This window comes from Tachyglossus aculeatus, unplaced genomic scaffold (genome assembly GCF_015852505.1).
Source record: "Tachyglossus aculeatus isolate mTacAcu1 unplaced genomic scaffold, mTacAcu1.pri SUPER_30, whole genome shotgun sequence".
In the NCBI taxonomy this organism is placed as follows: Eukaryota; Metazoa; Chordata; class Mammalia; order Monotremata; family Tachyglossidae; genus Tachyglossus; species Tachyglossus aculeatus.
The window spans coordinates 1,757,165-1,772,554 of record NW_024044837.1 but is presented as its reverse complement, the minus strand read 5'-3'; the positions used below and the strand labels follow the sequence as shown (position 1 = coordinate 1,772,554).

The 15,390-nt window shown below is 47.4% G+C and overlaps 1 protein-coding gene across 1 annotated transcript; it reads right to left on the bottom strand.

Annotated features, from left to right (window-relative positions):
* Positions 1–10,939: 10,939 nt before the first annotated feature.
* On the bottom strand, positions 10,940–11,878 carry LOC119921849 (olfactory receptor 7C2-like). Its single transcript, XM_038741857.1, has one exon. The coding sequence runs from the start codon at positions 11,876–11,878 to the stop codon at positions 10,940–10,942; it is 939 nt and encodes a 312-aa protein (XP_038597785.1).
* Positions 11,879–15,390: the final 3,512 nt, after the last annotated feature.

The window sequence follows — 15,390 nt, the reverse complement described above, 5'->3', positions numbered from 1 at the left end:
TTGTCTTTCCTATTTGCGGGGGGGGGGGGGTCTCTGTACTTAACGAGCAGTGGACATTCCGGCTGGCTTCCCTTGTCTGGAAATGGCAGTCCACATTCCCCTCGTTTCATATGGCACATGTTTTCTGTTTAGTGCTTACAGTGGGCCAAACACTCGACTCAGCTCTGAGGTACAAACAAACTGATTAAATTGGACAAGGTTGATGTCTTAATTCCATTTTACAGATGAGTTGCCAGAACACTGTGATTGGGAACCCATTTACAAAAGTGGACACAAAATAGACTTGTTGATTTGGTCAACAATTTGGTCAAATCCCTGCTCCGCCACTTCTCAGCTGTGTGACTTTGGGCAAGTCACTTAACTTCTCTGGGCCTCAGTTACCTCATCTGTAAAATGGGGATTAAGACAGCCAGCCCCTCCATGGGGCAACCTGATCACCTTGTAACCTCCCAAGCACTTAGAACAGTGCTTTGCACATAGTAAGCACTAAATAAATGCCATTATTGTTATTATTATTATTATTATTATTATTATTATTATTATTATTATTATTTTTATTATTTTAGCCATTGACAGATATGATCCCTGCCCTCCAGGATCTTAGAGTCTAATGGGGAGAGACAGACACTGAAATAACTTCCCTCCCCCTTCCTCACACTCCCTTTGTTTTCCTTTAGGAATGGTGGTGGAGAGGCTGGCATCACCAATTTCTAATCCTAATTTATCCATAGGTTAGCATCTCCAAGAGCAATGTGAAGGGGGAATCAAGACAAGAAATCTTTATCCATCAAGGCAGGTTACATTCTGACTCTAGAATATATTCCTTTCCTTCCTTACATCCTTCCTTCCTTCTTTCACCATCCACCCAAACGAGCCTCACATAGTTATAATCAATCAGTCATATTTATTGAGCATTTATCGTGTTCAGAGCACTGTATTAAGCTTCTGGGGGAATACAGTATAACAGAGGTGGTAGACATGGTCCCTGTCCCCAAAAAGCTTAGAGTCTAGAGATATGGTCTGGTTATACTAATTGCTCAGCCCACCTCCAAGTCATTCATTTTCTCCTCCCCTGTCTCTTCTCTTCCATCCAGCTGCCGGGATCATCAAGGCCCATGTCATAACATTCTCCTTCCTGGCTGATTCCATGATGACAGTGAGACTGAGTGGGTAGGGATCCCAGGGTGGATCGGACGGGTAATGTGGTCACCGAGTTGGGAAGGTGGTCATGCTTGTAATTGACTCTGGCCTGGTTGAGTTGCGTGAGCAGGTGCAAACATTCACTCATTCATTCATTCATTCAATCTCATTTATTGAGCACTTACTGTGTGCAGAGCACTATACTAAGCACTTGGGAAGTACAAGCCAGCAACATAGAGAGACGGTCCCTACCCAACAACAGGCTCACAGTCTAGAAGTGGGAGACAGACAACGAAACAAAACAAGTAGACAGGTGTCAAAACTGTCAGAATAAATAGAATTATAGCTATATGCACATCATTAAAGAGAGTAGTAAATATGAACAAGTAAAATAAATAAAGTAATAAATATGTACAAATGTATACAAGTGCTGAGGGGAGGGGAAGGGGGTAGGGCAGAGGAAGGGAGGGTAGCAATGGGGAGGGAAGGAGGAGAGGAAAAAGGGGGCTCAGTCTGGGAAGACCCCCTGGAGGAGGTGAGCTCTCAGTAGAGCTTTGAAGGGAGGAAGAGAGCTAGCTTGGCGGTTGTGTGGAGGGAGGGCATTCCAGGCCAGGGGAAGGACGTGGGCCGGGGGTCTTCGGTGGGCCAGGAGAGAACGAGGTACAGTGAGGAGGTTAGCGGCAGAGGAGCCGAGGGTGTGGGCTGGGCTGTAGAAGGAGAGAAGGGAGGTGAGGTAGGAGGGGGTGAGGTGATGGAGAGCTTTGAAGCCAAGGGTGAGGAGTTTTTGCTTGATTCCTAGGTTGACAGGCAACCACTGGAGATTTTTGAGGATGGGAGTTACATGCCTAGAACCTTTCCTGTAAAGAGATAATCCGGGCAGCAGTGTGAGGTATTGACTGAAGTGGCAAGCATCCTGAGTTTACTGCTCTTCTGGTCCCCACCAATTTTGATCCCCTGGATTTCCAATCGGTTGAGACGTACGACTGCTCAAAGTCAATTTTAAAGCTAGGTAAAATGGGTACTCACCTGGGTTGGCCAGTTTGAAGGGGACAAAGTTATTTGGGGCCTGCCCCTTCACCGAAGCCAGCAGAGCCGAAAGGGCCAAGGCCTCAAGTGGATCATCCTGTCTCTCTCCTGCCCAGACAGGACAGATTTTTAGTGATCCAAGTAAGCCCAAAATTCAGGGCCCAGGGTAGACATTTTGCTTGCAGAAGCTCCCAGGGCCCACTTAAAATTGACTGGCCTGGGACATCCAAATTGCTTGTACTCACTCGAGCACAGAAGATATACACCCAAACGGTTCAATGTTGGGAGAGAGGGCCAAGACTAAGGAAAGGTGAAGTTCCTGCAAGTACCACCCTACCCCTGCAAATGTCCTGACTTTGCCAGTGGCAATGTCTGACAAGCACATGGGCTAGCACTAGCCTGGCTCCTCCTGCCTTCAGGACATCTCCATCTGGATGTCTGCCCACCACCTAAAGCTCAACATGTCGAAGACTGAACTCCTTGTCTTCCCTCCCAAACCTTGCCCTCTCCCTGACTTTCCCATCTCTGTTGACGGCACTACCATCCTTCCCGTCTCACAAGCCCACAACCTTGGTGTTATCCTCGACTCCGCTCTCTCATTCACCCCTCACATCCAAGCCGTCACCAAAACCTGCCAGTCTCAGCTCCGCAACATTGCCAAGGTCCGCCCTTTCCTCTCCATCCAAACCGCTACCCTGCTCATTCAAGCTCTCATCCTATCCCGTCTGGACTACTGCATCAGCCTTCTCTCTGATCTCCCATCCTCGTGTCTCTCTCCACTTCAATCCATACTTCATGCTGCTGCCCGAATTATCTTTGTCCAGAAATGCTCTGGGCATATTACTCCCCTCCTCAAAAATCTCCAGTGGCTACCAATCAATCTGCGCATCAGGCAGAAACTCCTCACCCTGGGCTTCAAGGCTGTCCATCACCTCGCCCCCTCCTACCTCACCTCCCTTCTCTCCTTCTACAGCCCAGCCCGCACCCTCCGCTCCTCTGCCGCTAATCTCCTCACTGTACCTCGTTCTCGCCTGTCCCGCCATCGACCCCCGGCCCACGTCATCCCCCGGGCCTGGAATGCCCTCCCTCTGCCCATCCGCCAAGCTAGCTCTCTTCCTCCTTTCACGGCCCTGCTGAGAGCTCACCTCCTCCAAGAGGCCTTCCCAGACTGAGCCCCTTCCTTCCTCTCCCCCTCGTCCCCCTCTCCATCCCCCCCTTCTTACCTCCTTCCCTTCCCCACAGCACCTGTATATATGTATATATGTTTGTACATATTTATTACTCTATTTATTTATTTATTTATTTTATTTGTACATATCTATTCTATTTATTTTATTTTGTTAGTATGTTTGGTTTTGTTCTCTGTCTCCCCCTTTTAGACTGTGAGCCCACTGTTGGGTAGGGACTGTCTCTATATGTTGCCAATTTGTGCTTCCCAAGCGCTTAGTACAGTGCTCTGCACATAGTAAGCACTCAATAAATACGATTGATTGATTGATTGATTGATTGAGTAGAGAGGTCTGAACGGAGGAGCAGAAGGGAGTAGCAAAATTTTCCTTACTTTTTGCCAGTAGGTCAGGTGCCAAAAGGCACTGAAAATTGTAATCAGATGGCCGTTTCTTGGGTACCCTTCTGTTGTTGACTCCTGGTCAGCCAAATTCCTGATGCGACACAGTCTTAACCTGTGGCAGGGAAATGTCAAGGGACCCTGTCCAAGGACCATGAAACCTAATTGGGAGGTCGGTGCCCCATAGGTGGTTCTAACCTTGAAGGTCGGTGCTGCTCCGGGGCTCTGTCCCCGAGTGGTCGGGCCCCTCGGTCATCCTTTGTCTCCTCTGGACGGCAGCCTGAGCATGGAGGGGGATGAGGGATATGGGGCTTCAGGGACCCAGGCGGAAGCACTATGTCCTCACCTGCAGGGGCAGTGCGGATGGGAGAGTGGCTCATCGCGGGACTACTTGAAGGAGCCCCTGGGCCCTTGGGTCCTCCAGCTCATGGCTCCCAGAGCTCCTTGTTAGAGGCGAACAAACACTCAGCATCTGGTTTCCCACTTGACCTCTCTGGGCTGCCCTGAGGGAAACATCCCAGATAATTCTGACCATGGTGGAGAGGGCATTGAAATCTCCCTGGGGGCAGGGCCCGGCTGCTCCTTCATGGACCAGAACCTCCTCAGCCCACCTGACCAGCCATCATGACTCTCAGTTTCTAGTCCCAGGCTGCATCAACAGATGGATGATGATAGGTCAGAGGACACAAAACCCCACTACTATCAACTCTAGTAGAGGTGCCCATCGGTTCACATTAGGTCACACTGAGACTCTTACATACTTGCACGTTGTGTCTTTGAAAATACAATAGTGTACCGTTGCTCCTCCTTTCTGGATCCATGTCATTCAGTGAGCATTTCTCAGACAGCGATGGTTAAGAGGGAAATGGTTTGCCCTGCTGCCAGCAGGACATGAACTTGAATTTTATTTTCACAACAGTGGTGATGGTTTGCGCTGAGCCACCCCGTATGTTTTAGCCCTGTCTTCCTCTGTCCACTGCAAGATGGCTCTAGGGGGCACGGGTGCAGTCTGAGTTCACAAAACAGAACTTCATTGAGACCTCAACAGCTGCAGACACCTCTGAGTCCTCGCCCATTTCATAAGCCATCTCAGAGTACTACACCCAGACTGGCTTAGTAAGGGACGAGGGATGAGATCTTTTTTGCCGTGCTGCAACAACCAAGGGAAGTGCAGAAAAGAGGCAACATTACTAGTCACTTCGTGGCCAGCATTTCATACACTTTAGAGCTGAGACTGGGGGCTGGGCTTGGGGGCACCTCATTGAAGTTGTTGCCAATCTGGATTTACTCAGATTCTGCCGATCGAGTACACACTGTCAACACTTGTACTCTCCCCCCAGAGGCATTTAACCTATGGCACTCCTTCCACTCTTTCCACCTCCAGCCTTGCCCAACTCTGCCTCTCTCATGTCAATCTCCATAGGACCTAAATCTGGTTTACTTCAAGAAATAGGGGCTCTACTCAATCTCCCAGTACATGCTAATCAGCTGGCCAATGGGAGAACCTTTTAAGTCCGCATTCTCCCATGATAATAACAATAATAATTTTGGTATTTGTTAAATGCTTACTATGTGCTAAGCACAGTTCTAAGAGCTGGGGGAGAAAGAAGGTAATCAGGTTGCCCACCACGGGGCTCCCAGTATTAATCCCCTTTTTCCAGATGAGGTAACTGAGGCACAGAGAAGTAAAGTGACTTGACTAAAGTCACACAGCTGATAAGTGGCAGAGCCGGGATTAGAACCCATGACCCCTGAATCCCAAGCCCGTGCTCTTTCCACTGAGTCACGCTACTTCTCTAGGAATTCCTATAGACAGCCTTTAGTCTGAGAGCCAGGCTTACTGGGAGAGCTGGTTGGCTGATGGGTGGAGAAGGGGGTTGACTGAAACAAGAAGGCTAGCTCTGTCATTTCTACATGCTAATATGTTTGGTTTTGCTTGTCTGGGAGATAATGTTTTTGCTGGACCGATTGTGAAATGTGCCTTTTCTTTGCAAGTACTACTGTGTTAATAGGCCCTATGGGTTAGAAATACAACCATCCATCATGGTTCAGGGTAAGACGGGGCATTAAATCTCCCATCCAAATGGACAGTTGAGCCTTGGTCCCACCACTCCTAGTGCTTCATGAGCTACTCCTAGAGCCAAGGCTTGAGACACACAGCTGACCATACACAGACTATGCACAGGAAGGCCGGCCCTGGTCCTTTTTGGGTGCTTAAAGTCACCTTTTGCCTTCCTTGCTCCTCTTCACTGTAGCAATGTGTTTATCTTCAAATTGAACAGCCTCTATTACCTCGTAATCCCCCTAGACCGCTCGGCTGCCTTTGACACCGTGGAGTTTCCCTTTCCCTGGAAACAATACTGACCCTTGGTTTTTCTGACACAGTCCTCATCTGGTTCTCCTCCTCGCTGGCCGCTCCTTCTCAGTCTTTTTCACCAACTCTTCCTCTTCTTCCTACCACTGTGGGGGCTCCTCAAGGCTCAGTTCTGGGTCCCCTTCTATTCTCCATCTACATACACTTCCTGGAAGAACATATGTGCTCCCACGGCTTCAAGTAAAACCTCTAAACAGATGATTTACAAACCGACATCATAGGCCCCGATCTCTCTCCATTTTTACAGTCTCATATTACCTCCTCCTTCACGACATCACTTCTTGGTTGTTCCGCCGACACCACCAACTCAACGTGTCCCAAACTGAACTCCTCATCTTTCTTCCCAAATCCTCTCTTCCCCCAAAGTTCCTGTCACCTGCAACGTAGACATTATCCTCAATAGATCTCTCTCTCTTTCCACCAACATATAAGATTAGTCACCAAATCCTGCTCATTCTTTCTTCACAGCATCTTCAGAATACGCCGCTTCTTCACCATCCAAACTGCCACCTTGCTGATCCAAGCACTTGTCATATCCCAACCCGACTATTGTATCTGCCTCCTCACTGACCTCACTGCATCCTATCTCTCCTTTCTCCAGCCCATACTTCGCTCATATCCTGTTTCTAAAACTTGCATAGAAGCATGTCTCCCTACGCCTCAAAATCCTCCAACAGTTGCGTATTCCTTTCCACGTAAACAGAAACTCCTAACCATTGGCTTCAAGACATTAAATAATCTCTCCCCCCACTATCCTCATTCTTCACATACTGTACCCCAACTTGCACACTTCACAGCTCTCAAGCCTTACCTACTCACTGTGCCTTGTTCTCCCCTCTCTTACCACCAAGTTATTGCTCACATCCTCCCTTCTTCCTGGAACTCCCACCCCCTACACATTCAGCAAGCCACTTCTCTCCCCATTTTCTGTCAATCAGTAGTATTTATTGAGTGCTTATAGTGTGTGCAGAGCAGTGTACTAAGCACAGGGGCAGGTACAAGATAATTAGATCAGACACAGTCCCTCTCCCATGTCGGACTAACAGTCTAAGTAAGAGAGGGAACAGGTATTTAATCCTTATTTTACAGATGAGGGAACTGAGGCATAGTGAAGTTAAGTGACTTGCCCAAGGTTAATCAAGTTTATCAGTATCCAAGCTGGAGTTTATAATTACTCATGTTCATTGGAGCACACTGACTATAAAGTGGTCAGTAGTTCTCGTTGGACTTGGGTTTTATATGACCATACTTGAACTGTGAGCCCTATGTGGGACAGGGACTGTGTCTGACTTGATTAACTTATATCTACTTCAGCATTTAGTACAGTATTTGACACACACTAAGTGTTAACAATTACCTGATCATTATTATTGGCAGTAGTAATAATAATAATGAGCAGCTCTAAATGCAATCACATGAAGCAAAAGCTTCAGAGTTTAATACCCAAGCAGAACAAGCTTCTGCTTCTGCAGACTTCCACAAAGCTTTACAAGCTTCTCATTACTTAATATTGTGAAGTTAGCCTTTGAATTTTTTGAAAAAAGATTTAGCAATAGCCTAGTGATGTTTATCGCTACTAAATATAAACTGAAAAGGAATTTCATATTACTTTTCAGAGGTTCTGGAGCAGATCCTAATTTATAATATGTAAATCTTGGGGAATACGTACCCCATAAGTACCTCATTCATGACACAATCACATTTCCAAGGAACCTAACCTGGTGTGTCATGGGGTCTACCTGTACTTTCCTTTCCTTTCCTTTCCAAGAAAGTTGAAATATCAGGGTCCCAGCTATCAGGAGAAAGGATAATAGTCCCTAGGAGAAGAGAGTTTTCTCGTTGAACACTTTTTTCAGAGCCCATTTCATGTTTTTGTTCCTCAAGCTTTGGATTTGTTGTGGGTCTGGATGTTGGCCAGCATCTTGGGGACTGTGGTAGGCAGGAAACAAGCATCAGCCAGGGAGAGGTTAATGAGGAAGAAGTACATGGGGGTGTGCAGGTGCGGGTTGGAGCCAATGGCCAGGGCAACGAGGAAGCTCCCCAGGACCCCGAGCAGGTACATCCAGAGAAACAGCACAAAGAGGAGCTGCTGCTGTTCCTCCCATTGGAAAGTCCCAGGAGGAGGAATTCTGAGACGCTGGTTTGGTTTCCCCTCTCCATGGGGCCAGAGGATCTGATGGGAGAGACAAGGCAGGGGAGGGGGATGGTGGAACAATTATATCTTTGTTTAGGTCAGCCATTCCCCTAATGAGATTTTGATGGGATAAGGATGAACTATGTGAACCTCGGGATGTCAAGGAAGGCATCCATTACCCAGCTCCTCTAAGCATACTCGTAACTCTACTGAAGGTAGATTTCTGGAATGAGTGGATCACTGGAATTATCCAGTAATGATGTTTCTTCTGGTCTTACGTTCTTATCCAATGGGCTATCCTCAGGGCCTTGAACTTGGACATATCCCTTGCCTGGCTGCTGCCCATTTGGGTGTGATTGAGCTGGACTTCAAATGCGCTCATGTTAAAAAAAACCCTCCCCTTGATTCCATAAATCATTCCATCTCCTTCCTCCCATTATTATTCAAACTTCTGGAAGAGTTCATATGCACCCACGGGTCTACAGTCGATGCGCAAATTGCATGAGCCATTTGGTTGGATTACAAATTTGTCTGGGCATCCTATTAAATCTACCAATCCCTAGTAGAAGGAGTTGAACTACCCAAAACATGGCACAGCATCCACTATGATTGACATCTGCCAGTCATGTGACACAATGTGATGCTGGCTTGGTGACGCCAAGCATCTCCAGTGGAGGAAACCACATACCAGAGATTCAGTCCCCCCAAGTTCCTGCCATGAGGGTCAGCTCCGGAGAAAGGGACCCAAGAGACATATGAAGGACATAATCAAAAGGATGGTGGTTTTCCACTGGGGAAGCAGCATGGCCTAGTGTATACAGCACAGGCCTGAGAATCAGAAGGACTTGGGTTGTAATCCCGGCTCTGCCACTTATCTGCTGTGTGACTTGGGCAAGTCACTTCACTTCTCTGTGCCAAAGTTGCCTCCACTGTAATATGGGGATTAAGCCTGTATGCCCCATGTGATTCAAGGACTGTGTCCCAAACTGATTAGCTTGTATCTGCCCCAGCACTTAGTACAGTGACTGGTACATAGTAAGTACTTAATAAATGCCTTTAAAAATTTATTTGTAAATAACTGAAAGAAGAGGGGGAGGAAGAGAAGGAAGAGAAAGAGGAAGAGGAAGGAGAGGGGGAGGAGACTACATTAATAGCTACATTACTGGAAGAGAGGCTAGAAGTCCTTCAGGGAAGCAACTGTTTTTCAGCCATTGTGATTGGCTGAAACCCCCTAATGTTTCCATTGCTGGACTGGAGGTTCTTTATTAAGATGTTGAATAGTGGCAGAGGCTACCATGAAGGCTCAGGGAACGCAAGCTGAGTCATTCGCTCTAAAGTGGAATGAAAGGCTGGGGACAAATCTGTGATGTGCTCAGGCTAACATTAGGCCTGGCAGGGGCTCAGGAGATTTTCCTCCAGGGAGTCCAAAGAAGAAATCCCCTGGAGCACAAGCTTGTCACTAGACCTAGATGTTGTATCTGTGGGGTGTGCCATCACACATTCACAGGAGAGCATCAGAATCAGCATCAGAGTAAACCTTTTAGCAGAATGGGTGGGGCCTACTAAAGTGAGGCATCGTCCTGGCCCCTAACCAGAATGTCAGGGCACTGATAGAGGCTGGGAGTCCACAGTAGGCACATCCACTCAACAACATGAGCTAAGTATATTTTACTGAATCTTAGTAGAACATTCAGGTGCCCACTCAGGTGCCCCAAGCAATACATCCCAATAAGATAACACAATCCCAAACACCTTCCGTGCCACTGGGTGAGTGGTTGCTGAAGCAGAAACTTTCCTGCAGGCATCCCTGTATCAGGGCTACAGGTTCAGAGGCTTTTCACTAGGTGGTGATGACTCAGGAATCACTGACACAGGAACAGTCCTCTGTACGTGGTCCTAGAGCAGCACAGCCCAAGCCCTCCACCAGATGATGTGGGCTCTAGGTGCGGATCCAGTCCTTGACGATCAGTCCTTCTACTTCCCCAGACAAGAATGGGCCCCTCGCTGGGCTGAATTTTCCCCCTTTAACCTGGACCCAGCATGGTAATAGGCCCTTCGGAACGATGCCACAGTAAAAAAAAAAATAACCCCTGCACTCAAGTAGCTTACAATCTAATTAGGCATTTACATTCTAACTGTGCATGCTATTTATTTTTTCAAAAACATCTAGAATTGCAAGTTAAGGGAACAAATTGTACCTGAAAAGCCCCCAGAAAGAGGCAGCAGAAAAATCGACCAGCCTATCGCTAGCTACCCAGCTGTACACCAATCCTATGATGCAGGCTGGGTGGGTTGCTATCACTTGGGGGCCACCAAATTGTTACAATCTAAAGTACGGTATCTTGTACTCAGAGCCATTTAATAAATAAACATGATATGACAATGATGTTCATTTGTAGTGGACCACCTGGTCAATAGGAAAACTAACTCAACATAAAACTAACTCCCCTTCTAGACTGTAAGCTTGTTGTGGGTTGGAAATGTGTCTACTAGGTCTGTATCGTACCTCCTAAGAACTTATTACAGTGCCCTGCACAAAATAAACACTCAGTGAATACCATCAATTGATCGATAACACAAATGGTATGTGATCAGTTGATGTTGGCTGACTGGCATGGGAAAGACGCAGAAATTTAACCCCCAGGTGAATTCATCACAGCTTAAGGCCTTGAAGATTTCAAGAAGTGAGGATCAGAATTTATGTGAATATAAGTTTCCGACTGACAAGTTTTTTCAGGGCCCCTTTCATGTCCTTGTTCCTCAGGCTGTAGATAAAGGGGTTCAACATGGGGGTGACGACAGTGTACATCACAGATGCTATCGAGCCCAGCCGGGATGTTTGATTAGATGTGGGGCAGAGATAGGTCCCAAGAGAGGTGCTGTAGAATAAGGAGACCACTGACAGGTGAGAGCCACATGTGCTGAAAGCTTTATACCTTCCCTTGGCAGATGGGACTGTCAATATGGTGGAGACAATGCGTGTGTAAGAGAACAGAAGCCCGGTGAGGGGAATTAAGGCCAGCCCTATTGCGGAGAAAAATATCACAACTTGGTTAATGAAGATGTCGGAACAGGAAAGCCTTAGAACCTGGTAGAAGTCACAGAAGAATTGAAGGATTTCATGACTGGAACAGAAAGATAAGCGATCCACCAACAGGGTGTGCATCAGGGCATGGAGAGAACTGACAATCCAGGCCCCAGCAACCACCAGGGCACAGCGCCGTGGGCTCATGATTGTGGTGTAGCGGAGGGGGTGGCATATAGCCAAGTAGCGGTCGTAAGCCATCCCAATGAGGAGAAAATGGTCCAGACCTACTAACAAGGCAAAAAAATAGATTTGTGTTAAGCATCCAGCATAAGATATGGATTTATCCTGGGTCTGGATGCCGACCAACATCTTGGGGACAATAGTGGATAATAGGCAGACGTCAGCCAGAGAGAGGTTGGTGAGGAAGAAGTACATGGGGGTGTGCAGGTGCGGGTCGGAGCTGATGGCCAGGATGATGAGCAGGCTCCCCAGGACCCCGAGCAGGTACATCCAGAGGAACAGCACGAAAAGGGGCTGATGCTGCTTTGCCCAGTCGGAGAGTCCCAGGAGGAAGAATCCCGAGACACTGGTTTGGTTTCCCTTCTCCATGGGGCCGGAAAATCTGCTGGGAGAGACAAGACAGGGGAATGTGACCATGGAGCACTTCCAGTCCAATTCTACCCCATAGGGGGTCTGGGGGCATGCAAGGACAGCTGGCATATGTTGAGAAGGAGAGTCCTCGGTTCCCAAACCTATCTAACCCAAGAATTGTATCTTCTTGGCTCAGATTGGGAAGTGGTTGGAGAACTCCATCAAAAGGTCTTTTGCAAGATCCAGACTAATTTTTCCATAAACCTCTGACCCAGGTTTCCTCAGTTCCAGTGCCAGAAAGGCCATAAATGTGCCCGTGTCCTAACCAGACCCAGAATAGAATGCATCTTCTATTTGGTGGAGATGGAAAACAACCATCATGTCTCAGTGAAAAGAGCACAGGATGGGGATTTATGAAACCTGGATTCTAATCCCTTTAGAAAGCCTTCCCTGATTAATCTTTTATCTTCTCAGCCTAGAACCCCATCCCACCTCATAACTGCCATGTCACTCCTGCAGCTCCTATTCGGATATTCACCTTCCCCTTACCAACCCTAGTAGCATTTATGTACTGATCCTTAAACTCAGTTACTTCCCCTTACCTACAGTTTATTTTAATGCTTATCTCCCTTGCTAGATTGTAAACTCCCTTTTTATGGTATTTGTTGAGCATTTATTATGTGCCAGGTACTGTACTAAGCACTGGGGCATATGCAAGATGACCATCATCATCATCATCAATCATATTTATTGAGCGCTTACTATGTGCAGAGCACTGTACTAAGCACTTGGGAAGTACAAATTGGCAACATATAGAGACAAACCCTACCCAACAGTGGGCTCACAGTCTAAAAGGGGGAGACAGAGAACAAAACCAAACATAATAACAAAATAAAATAAATAGAATAGATATGTACAAATAAAATAAATAAATAGAGTAATAAATATGTACAAACATATATACATATATACAGGTGCTGTGGGGAAGGGAAGGAGGTAAGATGGGGGGATGGAGAGGGGGACGAGGGGGAGAGGAAGGAAGGGGCTCAGTCTGGGAAGGCCTCCTGGAGGAGGTGAGCTCTCAGCAGGGCCTTGAAGGGAGGAAGAGAGCTAGCTTGGCAGATGGGCAGAGGGAGGACATTCCAGGCCCGGGGGATGACGTGGGCCGGGGGTCGATGGCGGGACAGGCGAGAGCGAGGTACGGTGAGGAGATCAGCGGTGGAGGAGCGGAGGGTGCGGACTGGGCTGTAGAAGGAGAGAAGGGAGGTGAGGTAGGAGGGGGTGAGGTGATGGACAGCCTTGAAGCCCAGGGTGAGGAGTTTCTGCCTGATGCGCAGATTGATTGGTAGCCACTGGAGATTTTTGAGGAGGGGAGTGATATGCCCAGAGCGTTTCTGGACAAAGATAATCCGGGCAGCAGCATGAAGCATGGATTGAAGTGGAGAGAGACACGAGGATGGGAGATCAGAGAGAAGGCTGATGCAGTAGTCCAGACGGGATAGGATGAGAGCTTGAATGAGCAGGGTAGCGGTTTGGATGGAGAGGAAGGGCGGATCTTGGCAATGTTGCGGAGCTGAGACCGGCAGGTTTTGGTCACGGAACAGTCCATGGCCCACATGAGGCTCACGGTCTTAAGATTCATTTTGCAGATGAGGTAACTTCTTCAGCCTGTAGTTTGCCGTTTAACAAATACCAACAATAGTAACTTATATTTGTTAAGCACTTACTATGTGCCAGACATTATACTAAACACCGGGGTAGATACAAGATAATGGGGTTGGACAAAGTCCCTGTCCCACTTAGGGCTCCCTGTCTCAACCCCCATGTTACAGATGAGGTAACTGAGGCACAGAGAAGTTTAGTGATTGTCCCGAGGTCACACAGCAGACATGTGGCAGAGTCAGAATTGGAATCCAGATCCTTCTAACTCCCAGACCTGTATTCTATCCACGAGGCCATGCTGCTTCTCAATAATACTGCAATGATTATCAATAATCAGAGTAATGAAAAACGGCCAAGCACAGAGACGTGATGGCCTATCCACTGACATCTACAAGCTGAGAGAGAAGCAGCATGGCTCAATGGAAAGAGCAGGGGCTTTGGAGTCAGTGGTCATGGCTTCAAATCCCTGCTCCGCTACTTGTCAGCTGTGTGACTTTGAGCAAATCACTTAACTAATCTGGGCCTCAGTTACCTCATCTGTGAAATGGGGATTAAGATGGTGAGCCCCCCCATGGGACAACCTGATCACCTTGTAACCTCCCCAGCGCTTAGAACAGTGCTTTGCACATAGTAAGCACTTAGTAAATGCCATTATTATTATGATTATTATTATTTTAGCCTTTAGGAGATATGATCCCTACCCTCCAGGACCTCACAGTCTAGTGGGGGGAGACAGACACTGAAATAACTTCCCTCCCCCTTCCTCACTATCCCTTTATTTTCCTTTAGGAATGGTGGTGGAGAGGCTGGCATCACCAATTTCTAGTCCTAATTTATCCATAGGTTAGCATCTCCAAGAGCAATGTGAAGGGGGAATCAAGACAAGAAATCTTTATCCGTCAGGGCAGGTTACATTCTGACTCTAGAATACATTCTTTCCCTATCCACCCAAACCAGCCTCACATAATTATAATCAGTCATATTTATTGAACATTTATTGTGTTCAGAGCACTGTATTAAGCTTCTGGGGGAATACAATATAACAGAGTTGGTAGACTTGGTCCCTGTCCCCGAAAAGCTTAGAGTCTAGAGATCTGGTCTGGTTATACTAATTGCTCAGACCACCTCCAAGTCAATCATTTTCTCCTCCCCTGTCTCATCCCTTCCAGCCAGCTGCCAGGATCATCAAGGCCCATGTCACAACCTTCTCCTTCCTGGCTGATTCCAGGTTGACAGTGCGACTGAGTGGTTAGGGGACCTACTCCCCAAGGTGGATTGGAGGGGTTATGTGGTCACCGAGTTGGGAAGGTGGTCATGGTTGTAATTGACTCTGGCCTGATTGAGCTGCGTGAGCAGGTGCAAACATTCACTCATTCATTCATTCAATCAATCCCATTTATTGAGCACTTACTGTGTGCAGAGCACTATACTAAGCGCTTGGGAAGTACAAGCCGGCAACATATAGAGACGGTCCCTACCCAACAACAGGCTCACAGTCTAGAAGTGGGAGACAGACAACAAAACAAGTAGACAGGTGTCAAAACTGTCAGAATAAATGGAATTATAGCTATATGCACATCATTAATAAAATAGAGTAGTAAATATGAACAAGTAAAATAAATTAAGTAATAAATATGTACAAATATATGCAAGTGCTGTGGGGAGGGGAAGGGAGTAGGGCAGAGGATGGGAGGGTGGTGATGGGGAGGGAAGGAGAGGAAAAACGGGGCTCAGTCTGGGAAGGCCCCCTGGAGGAGGTGAGCTCTCAGTAGAGCTTTGAAGGGAAGAAGGGAGCTAGTTTGGCGGTTGTGCAGAGGGAGGGCATTCCAGGCCATGGGAAGGACGTGGGCCGGGGGTCTTCGTTGGGC

Bases quoted from the DNA above. Each gene is read 5' to 3' on its own strand.
- LOC119921849 (XM_038741857.1), bottom strand. From the start codon at position 11,878: ATGGAGAAGGGAAACCAAACCAGTGTCTCGGGATTCTTCCTCCTGGGA.